The 10,312-nt window shown below is 37.7% G+C and overlaps 1 protein-coding gene across 1 annotated transcript in view; it reads left to right on the forward strand.

Annotated features, from left to right (window-relative positions):
- Nucleotides 1–7,927, forward strand: part of tyk2 (tyrosine kinase 2) — a 31,009-nt gene extending 23,082 nt beyond the window's left edge. The window contains exons 20-24 of the mRNA XM_048191212.1: nt 2,548–2,666; nt 2,762–2,934; nt 3,295–3,412; nt 6,170–6,280; nt 6,376–7,927. Coding sequence (XP_048047169.1) covers nt 2,548–2,666; nt 2,762–2,934; nt 3,295–3,412; nt 6,170–6,280; nt 6,376–6,519 — 665 coding nt within the window. The 3' untranslated portion in view covers nt 6,520–7,927. The remainder of the gene's footprint in view (nt 1–2,547; nt 2,667–2,761; nt 2,935–3,294; nt 3,413–6,169; nt 6,281–6,375) is intronic.
- Nucleotides 7,928–10,312: the final 2,385 nt, after the last annotated feature.

Raw genomic sequence — 10,312 nt, forward strand, 5'->3', positions numbered from 1 at the left:
AAGTTTTGAATTTTAAAATGTCCAGTTTTTAAAACTTTTTTTTTTGTTGGTAATGCGAACATTAGAGAAAACATTAAAGGTACACTATGTAACTTTTAGCCCTCTAGCAGTTAAAAAACAGAACTGCGTTCATTTTGCGGAAGAACATTGTTTTGGTTGTGCTTTGGCTCTGCGTGACTGTGTGGATGAATATGGTTATCCTACTGCTCATAAAACATTCACTACTAGGCTTAAGAGATGTAACCAGTTTAGATGGAAATGATTTCTAGCTGACTAGCTGAAGACGTTACTGTAGCTTTACCCATCAACAGACATGGTACTTTCTTGAAAATAATTTCCAGCACAGCTATGGCAATAAAATACCTTACTCATTTGTTGAGTAATAAAAACATCATCTCTGCATTGCTTTCACATTTCAAATCCCCCAGTTTTCACCATCTCCCAAAAACCAAGCTAATGTTGATTCTTGTTTTATTACGAGCTCTGTTGCATTTTTTATTTTTTTTTGCCAACAGACTCTCCTTTGTTTTGCGTTTGTTTAGAACTGGTGATTCCCCGGAGGTTCGAGATTTAGCTGCACCATGTCAACCTTTCTAACCTTTCACTCCCACACCATACAGGCGTCAAACTAGCTGGAGCAACTTTTCTCTATTTACAGATATGATGAGACATACACGGATGGGTGAAGCATGTACGCAATTTCTGTGAAAACCACCCCGTCCCGTCTAAAATATAAACACGTATAATAGGCTAAACATGGTGAATCAGGGTTGGACAAAAACACATTTTGAAGGATCGATGATGTATTGATTCATATTTAAATTTTGTTCATTTTGAACAAAATTAAGTTACATAGTGTACCTTTCATTTTATCATTTGGAAACATGTAAACGTAACTTTTGTACGTTCTCTGAACATTTTGAAGTGTTAGGCAGTAAAGTTTTGAAAACATTACACAAAAAACGTTTCCTTTTTTCCTACTTTTGCACCGGCCGGATATACGAATCTCATGATCACAAACTCGTCAGTCTTGGTCATTAGACAGAGGCTATTGATAATACCTTTAGATGCCACAACATGCAAGCTTCTTTCTAAAGATATGCTATTTAGTCCCCATAGATCTGTACACGCTTAATTAAAGTAAGGCTATATCTAACCAGAGGTCATGACCATTCCCATAGAAATAAGCTGACCGACTGAACTTCCTCTGATGCTAACTTTATATAATCATGCCACGGTTTCCACTTAGCTAGAATAATATTAGTGTACTGAAACTCAACTTATTTAGGTCTAACAACACTGTTGTTCTAAAAGGAAATTCCATTATTAGCCTCTATATTCTAAGTACACATGACTAATGCCAGTTTCTTAGTTGGAGCGCTAAAACATCAGTTGCGTGCCCCAATGCTCCACCTAAGCTGGATTTTAGTCTGTTACTAACCTGATCATAGATTTGTGGTGATATGGACTTTACGTAATCTACTAGAGTTAAAGGTGCAATAGGTGATCTGGGAAATGCTAACTTTAGCCTGCTAGCATTAAAAGCATACAATCCCACCCTTCTTGCAAATCGCCATCCAAAGCCATGCCTCCTCCAAAACACATGAACGCGCACAGACCAGAAGCGAGATGACCCGAGACAATGTTATTGGATTACAACATGTGTCATTCACTGGTGAGAAAACTTTACAGTACAGTGAGTAACAGTACTACAATAACGAACGTAAACAACTGTTTGCCTGAACGTGCTAATGACGTATGATGCCTGCGTGAACAGGCTGCGCAGTGGTATGCAAAACACATGACTGACGGAACGTGATATAATTTCATTCGGACCAAATGCAATGATTGAATGATCATTTTATGGTCCTACACCTTCCACAGATGATATATATTTATAAAAATACATTTAGACCGCTTAGCGTAGTGATTGCTATCAAGATATGAGGAGACTTTCAAACCAGCATAACAAAAATGCTTCTGTAGAGAATCACCTATTGCACCTTTAATAATTTCAGAATAAACTCAATTGTAACAATTTATTAATGTCAGCTAAATGTATCTGTGATCGACTTAGTGGGAATGTGTCTCCGATGAGGATGCTAATGTTGAAGAGAGAGTTCAAATGCCAATTTTCAGTTCTCAGCCAATTTTGTTTTCTCAGAGAGTAGCCCTCTCTGAGTCTAGATAGCTTGGCACTCACCTTACAGTTTCCTGTTAGCTGGCGTGTAGCCACTAGCTTAAAGACCTCATGAAATAAAGTTGTGTTTCGTGGCTTTCATGTTTATTAGTGTTTTAGAAGATAAACATGCTTCAAATTCTAGGAAAACTGACTCAAATTTAAATGTTGCACTCGGAGGCGTATCTAGTTTTTTTTTTTTTTTTTTCTAATAAAATTCTCTCTTGAATAACAACTCCACCTTATTTATAAATATCGCCTGACTCTGTCTAAAAATAGCAAGCAGCAAACCGTGGAAATATTTCATCTACTCATGCAAAATGTGATGGCAAAACTCATGGTGTACTATATGTGGTATTTTGTTTTAGGTGGACAGGTGGTTCAATTAATCATGGAGTATCTTCCACTTGGAAGCCTTAGAGAGTACCTGCCTAAACATCGGTTGGGAATCGCACAAAGTCTCCTGTTTGCACAGCAGATCTGTATGGTGAGGAATTCAGACCCATTAAAGTCATATTGAAGCTAATAAAGTAAAACCAATAGTCCTTACTCTTCTGATTTGTCCCATGTTATCCAATCTAGGGAATGGACTATCTGCACTCCAAGCGGTATGTCCACCGGGATTTGGCTGCACGGAATGTATTGGTGGAGAATGAAGGTGTGGTTAAGATCGGTGACTTTGGCTTGACAAAGTACATTCCCGAAGGGGAGATCTACTATCGTGTTCGTGAGGACGGAGACAGTCCTGTATTTTGGTAAGCTGTAATAGCAGGAGGTTTGGGGAGATGGATAATGTTCTCTAATGATGATAACATCCTGGAGAAGGCTTTTATCAATAAAACATGGTCTGTTAATGGATTCATGGATGTCATTAGACATAATGTGGTGTCACTCAGTGAAAGCATAAGTATGTTTGATATCGATCGACACAAAAAACATTTTGTGAATAATCGAATGATTCCACACAAAATAAAATAATTGAATAAGAAAAAAATGTTAATGGTAACTTTACGTTGATCTCTGGACTTGTTCATCTTTAAAAAAATGTATTTCATCTCTGGGCTTAAAACAGACAGAGCAGTTATTCCAAAACATTTTATTTCTTGGCTTTTTAGGTATGCCATCGAGTGCCTGAAGGAGAGCAAGTTTTCCTTTGCTTCTGATGTTTGGTCCTTTGCTGTGACCCTCTATGAGATTCTGACCCACTGCAACCATCGCCAAAGCCCCCCTTCGGTATGTCTCGGTTTTATGACCTTTTTTTGCTTTGACTTGTAATGTTTATGCTAAAAGTGCACTCCGTAATGTTTATTTTTACACATAAAGAAATGAATGGCACAGTTGTCAAATACACTGCTGTTCAAAAGTTTGTGATCTGTGAGATTTTTTTTATTTATTTTTTTATCGTTTTTGTAAAAAGTCTCTTCTTCTCACCAGGGGCGGAGCCAGACATTGTAAACATTCGGGGCTTAGCCCAAATCTATATTTGTCCAATGACATTTTAATTTTCTGTTAACAGCTTTACTGATATGAAAGGAGCTTTGTTGTGGCATTCTTGAGTAAAGTTCATAAAATGTACATTATTTCCCAATGGAATTTGTAAAATTTTGTTGGGTATACCTCCTCTTGGCGGGGTCCGGGGGGGCATTTTGTACATTTTAAGGTTAAATGCATCAATCTGGTGCACTTTGGAAGCTCAAAATTAAGAGCTTCAACCCATGTACAGTGTGCAAATTGACCCAAAAAAACTGCATTGACTTGTAATATAATAATGTTTTAGGCCTATATAATTATTCATATGACTAATATCCATATATTGTAACAAATGCACTCTAAAATAAATTACACTTTTTATTAGTTACTTTACACAACAGTATAGGGAATTTATAACACTTTTGTACTAATATCTAAGATAAATCCTATTTTGATCACCAGCTGATCGCATGAGCAAAGTGCGCACTTCTCTTTAAAACACGCAGCACAGACAGACTGTATATATACTTAATCACTGTAGTTTGCTGTTTTATAAAGGCACAAAGCCATATCACGGTTTCGATTTTAGTTCGTTGGCAAAATACAACGTAGAGACCATTTATGTTTTAAATTCTCGGTTCATTATGAAACAGTGGCGGCACAGGGTCATTTATGGGAAACGCTGTATGAATGTTTAGTTGACAAATGTGGTAAAGTTGTCATATCAGTTGTTATATCATAACAAAAACCCTTCAACCAGACCAAAAAGAGAGTCTCGAGGCCTGCATCTGCTCTGAATGAGTGACAGGAGGCGTGGCTGTGTTCAACTGTGGTGTGCGTGAACTCGCTGTCAGAGAGAAGAGAGAGAACGTGCTGCAGGTGTATGGATGGATACTGTAGAAAAGCTGTATTGAACCGTTTAACATATTTTAATAGAGAGATATGTTTAGATAAAATTATATTTTGACAGCACTGTTAAGAAACCTCAAACCTGAAAGATTTAGGGCTTTTGGAAAACCATTCGGGGCTCCAGCCCCCTTAGCCCACCCCTAGCGCACCCCTGCTGCTCACTAAGGCTGCATTTATCTGATCAAAAATACAGTAAAAACAGTAATGTTGTGAAATATTATTACAATTTAAATAACTGTGTTTTATGTTAATATATCTTAAAATGTAATTTATTCCTGTGATGAAAGCTGAATTTTCAGCATCATTATTCCAGTCAGTCACATGGTCCTTCAGAAATCATTTATTATGCTGGTTTGCTACTCAAGAAACATTTCTGATTATTATAAGTAATGTTGAAAATCGTTGTGCTGCTTAGTATGTTTGTGGAAAATGTGATGCTTATTTTCAAGATTCTTGATAAATAGTTAGTAAAAAAAAATATTTTTATTTCCTTCAAAAAAGAAAAAAAACCTCTGACTTTTGAATGATTATGTGTGAATTCTTGTACCGCTTACAGGTGTAATGCTGTCTCTGTAAACCCGCAGTAACCATCCAAAATGCACAAAAAATTCCATTTTATTGACGTGTATAGTATAAAATGGAGAAAAACAAAGACAAAATGGAATAAAACCTAACAAATAATAACAAACAAACAGATCTGGTGTGAGGCAGTGGCAAGTATTAAACAAACCTCATGCATCCAGGCCAGTAGAGGTCAGTAAAGAGCACAAGACATTTGGAACAAAAAGCCAGCAAACCAAAATTTTATTGAATGCACCTTTTAGGAAACCAGTTCCTTAAAAGGATAGGTTACCCAAAAATTAAAATTTGATGTTTATCTGCTTACCCCCAGGGCATCCAAGATGTAGGTGACTTTGTTTCTTCAGTAGAACACAAATGATGATTTTTAACTCCAACCGTTGCCGTCTGTCAGTCTTATAATGCGTGTCAATGGGAACTACATCTATAAGAGTAAAAAAAAACATGCACAGACAAATCCAAATTAAACCCTGCGACTCGTGACGACACACTGATGTCCTAAGACACGAAACGATCGGTTTGTGCGAGAAACTGAACAGTATTTCTATCATTGTTTACCTCTAATACACCACTATGTCCAACTGCGTTCAGCATCCGGTTAGTGAGGTCTGAATGCACTCTGATGCTGGAAGTGATCTCTTGTGCCTGTACTTCAATGAGTGCGAGAGATCACTTCCGGCGTCAGAGTGCATTCAGACCTCACACGTGAACTATCCCTTTAATTTCATTAACCACCCTAAGGACACCCCCACCCCCCACAGAACACGATTGCGTTTTCTCCCAGGGCACCCTCCCGGAGATTTGCTTAGGGTCCCCAATAACGTAAACACACCGCTGCTTGCCCTCAACTGTAACATTCAAATCTCATTCTGTGGACGTTTGCAATTATATGCTTTCATTGTATGGAAAAGAAAAATGTGAACATTCATCGTAATTTCTCATTTTGGGTTTCACAGAAGAAAGAAAGCCATACGCGTCTCTTTAAGTTTGCAATATCTCTTAAGCTGATAGATATGACTTTGTTTTCCATAGAAATTCTTTGAGATGATGGGATTGGTCCATGGTCAGATGACCGTGGTTAAACTTATTAGCCTCCTGGAGAAAAACGAGAGACTGCCGTGCCCTCGAGACTGCCCCCGTGAGGTAATCATAAAAACAAAAACTCAGCATCAATATTCTTACATGTGTATTTGGACAACCTGTGGCTCACAGCTTCATTGCCTGAATCCTTTTTGCAGATTTACGTACTGATGGAGCAATGCTGGGACTTCAACCCTGGGCAGCGTCCATCATTCAGATCCCTGGCTGAGTCTCTTGAGGACATCCGGGGGACATACAGACAGCAGCCGTCTGTGCAGCTCGCTCAGCTCAACCATCGCTGACCTGACCTGCTCTTTCTCTCTCTGTGCAGTTCTCACAGCCTGTAACCACAGCACATCACTATGAGCCTGACCACACTAGGGTGTTCAAGTCATTGGGCCATATTTTTAGAAAAGAGGATGTTTTTTAAAAAGTTCTGTTTAAGGAAACCCACATACTATTACCTCTTTTTCCACCGAAACTTTGCCGGTGTTTGTGCCGGAGTCAGTGCGCGGATCTGTAAACCTCCTTTAGAACTGCTTGTCATTAGAGAGGTGAACAGTGACTCTATAGCAGTATACAGCTATTTATTTCAGATGGATAGGGAAAATAAAGTGCTTAGTGTATCTGCAAGAGAAAAATAGCAACAGTGTTTATCAACTAGTTATATATATATATATATATATATATATATATATATATATATATATATATATATATATATATATATATATATATATAGACTCCAGCCACCCATCCCCCCCCACTCCCCAATTCCCCACAACAATATTTGAATATTTAAGTCATCTTGAGGCCCCCTTGGAAGTATGTTGATGCCCTCTAGTGGGACTACTGTCCTTAAGTGCCCTTTAAAGGTGCAGTAAGTAATTTCTGAGAAAAATTTTAATTGACAAACAATTATTTTGTGAATATTTACTAGAATACTGTTCTGAGTGTGTGCTTGCACATTGGACCAGTCACCACAGCACATTTGTAGCCAATCAGCAGTAGGGGGCGTATAAACTCATGATGGGGGAGGAGAGAGAGTGAGCAAGAGGGACATTTGGAGAAAGAGAGTTGGCTGAGATCTTACCAAAAAAGGAAAAGGTCAGAGGAATATAATTGAATATAAAAACGGATGTCAAGGTTGCTTTGTTTCTGCTCCATGCATGAGTAACATTGGTTTTGTTGTTTCACAGAAACAAGATATGTTGTTGCATGCTGCTGTCAAGTCACCTTTATTTATATAGCACTTTATACCATATAGATTGTTTCAAAGCAGCGTCACAGTGATAAACAGGAAAAGAATGATGCAAACAGAATTCAGTTCTGCTGTAAACCAGCTCTAAGACAATAGTAGACAGTCATTATTCATTTGAAATCAGTTAAGTGTTGATTCAGTTTTGTTCAATAACTGTGTAAAGTTATGAAATGAGTTCAGTTCGTCTGGAGAAAACAGTGATTTCATTGTCCAGCTCAGTTCAGTTCTCATCCAATAGTGTCAGTGTAGTCAAGTCAAAAATATTGCCGATTCTTAACCCTTTGATGTGTACGATCACATGATCACGTGATCAACTGCCAAATTCAAATGTGCTTGCCTGCTTTTGCTGGCGCCAAGCCAAAGACGGACATACTCAGCGCTTTTCATATCACAAATATGCAGTGTTTTCAACCACATAATGTTTATTTTAGGTTTCAGACATATAAATACACGAGTACTAACAAAACAATACATTTAGAGTTTGTAAAATACACACTGATGTCTATGGAAGTGGCAATAACAATCCTTTCCATTATAATTAGAGGACACATTTTATTCATATCAGATACACATTGTAGTATAAGTAACTTTAAAGTTTACTCTATTCTTCTCCCAGTTCACCGACTCACTTACTTTCAAGTATTTTGGGAGAAGTGGATGAATTTGCGTGTTGTAAATCCAACAGACCTGCTTCTCTGAACTGCGGCGCAAACTAACATCGCATGTATAGCTCAACTAACGTGATCATTATAAAGATGTTTAAACAGAAAAACACATTCACTTGCACATATTTGACAATTAGAATATCATATATTTCATGCTATAATTTGTAAATATTTTAACTAAAAAATGAAAAATGAAATAAAAGCAGATCATCAGTCATACAGTGCAATTGTGGCTGCGGTGTGTCACGTGACAAGCAATGATGCGTCACCATGGAAACATCATCCTGCGTCCAAATTCGCCTACTTATACTACGCCCTAAAAGTATGTACTGTTTTTGTAAAGAAAAAGTAAATACTTTTGAGTGTGTAGCAGAAGAGTATGCAAGCTTTGGGACATATTACCTCGTCATAATTGCGTCTTTAACGGACGTTCTGTCGCTTAGTTACGCAACCTGTAACCGTTTAAACTGCCCTGTCAATCATCTTGTCACAGTTAAAATCCTCCAAATTTAACTTCCTACCATTTCGGAGAGAAATGTAGTCGCACGTTGATCTGCCAGTCATGGGTCTTTCATGCAGAGAACTCTCCTCAAGTTTGCATAATGATGCATTTAAAAGTTAATGACCAAATGCATCGTTATAAAATTTCACAGTGCTGTTGCAGATTAATTATAATGTGGATAACATTTAATAAATATCTTTTGGTCAGGTTAGATACTGATTATTAATCACTCAAACCCCTTTATCTTAACCGCTCTGCTTAAGTCGCACATCCGTCATGTTTGTAGTTTTTATTCGTATTTGTAGTCCTAATCGAATCCTCGTCCACAGCGCAATGTGTTATGAGCAAATAGCCGTTAGAGTGTACACGGATCTGCACTTTGGATTCTAACCGGAAAGTAGACCATCCGGGTATCTTTGGAATACTCATTTCAACATACTACGATTTGGGACACACTAATTCTAATTTTGAATACTATTTAGGACGGATAGTATGCGAATTGGGACGCAGCATCACGCTGGGGGCTCAGCCAGAATATTTTAAGGGTTAAGTGTCCCCAACTAATCAAGCCAAATGGCGACAGTGGCAAAGAACCCATCACTCCATCGATGACAGAAATGGAGAAAAAAACCTTGGGAGAACATGGTGTGGTTTAATTCCAGGCTGCATCACTTGTTGAGTTGATGAATCACAGCTGATTCACATGTACTTGCGTGAGTTTTCGGTTTTTGCATTTTTTGGTGTTGCACAGCGTGTTCATTATATTGGGGGCGGAGCAATGAGAGGGACATGTTTCTTTTGGGTAGGGATGTGCTTGTTTGGGTGTCAATTTCAAATAACAGTGTTTCTCCGAAATCGCTTACTGCACCTTTAAGTCATGTGTCTTGCTGTTGAACCGTATTAACCAAAGAATGCATGGTTGTGGACATTATTCATTCCTTTATCAATGCAACATTATTGTGTAAATACTCTGAGGTATGTTGGGTGGCTTTCAAATTTACTTCCTCTCTCTCCAGTCCTGCTATTATTGGGAGTAAGCAAAGACTGTGATGGGCTGTTATTCGGAAGGCCTTAAGAATATGAATTTAGATGTTTACAGAATTATATAAATGCCGCTTTGAATGTTTTCCTTTTTTATTTATGATTTTTCTTCTTTTTTTTTAAAAAATGTGCAATTCTACTCATTTGATGGCCTTTTGTACAACATCTTTTTGTGTGAAATGCTATAGTCTTATTGTCCCACTGAATGTATCTATAAAAACTCTTTTAATAAATGTAATTATTGAAAGTGTATACCAAAATACAGTCTTTGGGATACATCTTGGTTTTTATAACTGGATACTTTCATTTGTTCAGAAAGAGTCAGGTAAATTCATCTATTTTGTAAATGCATGATAGCTTTTGTGAAGGATTCATCCATGTATATATGTATTTTGGTCCACTTAAACATGGACACTCCACAACTGACCACAAGCTTAGGTTTCTTTTAAAGGAACACTCCGCTTTTTTTGAAAATAGGCTCATTTTCCAACTCCCCTAGAGTTAAACAGTTGAGTTTTATCGTTTTCGAATCCATTCAGCTGATCTCCGGATCTGGCAGTACCACTTTTAGCATAGCTTAGCATAGTTCATTAAACCTGATTAGACCGTTAGCATCTCGCTCAAAA

This window comes from Megalobrama amblycephala, linkage group LG1, assembly GCF_018812025.1.
Source record: "Megalobrama amblycephala isolate DHTTF-2021 linkage group LG1, ASM1881202v1, whole genome shotgun sequence".
In the NCBI taxonomy this organism is placed as follows: Eukaryota; Metazoa; Chordata; class Actinopteri; order Cypriniformes; family Xenocyprididae; genus Megalobrama; species Megalobrama amblycephala.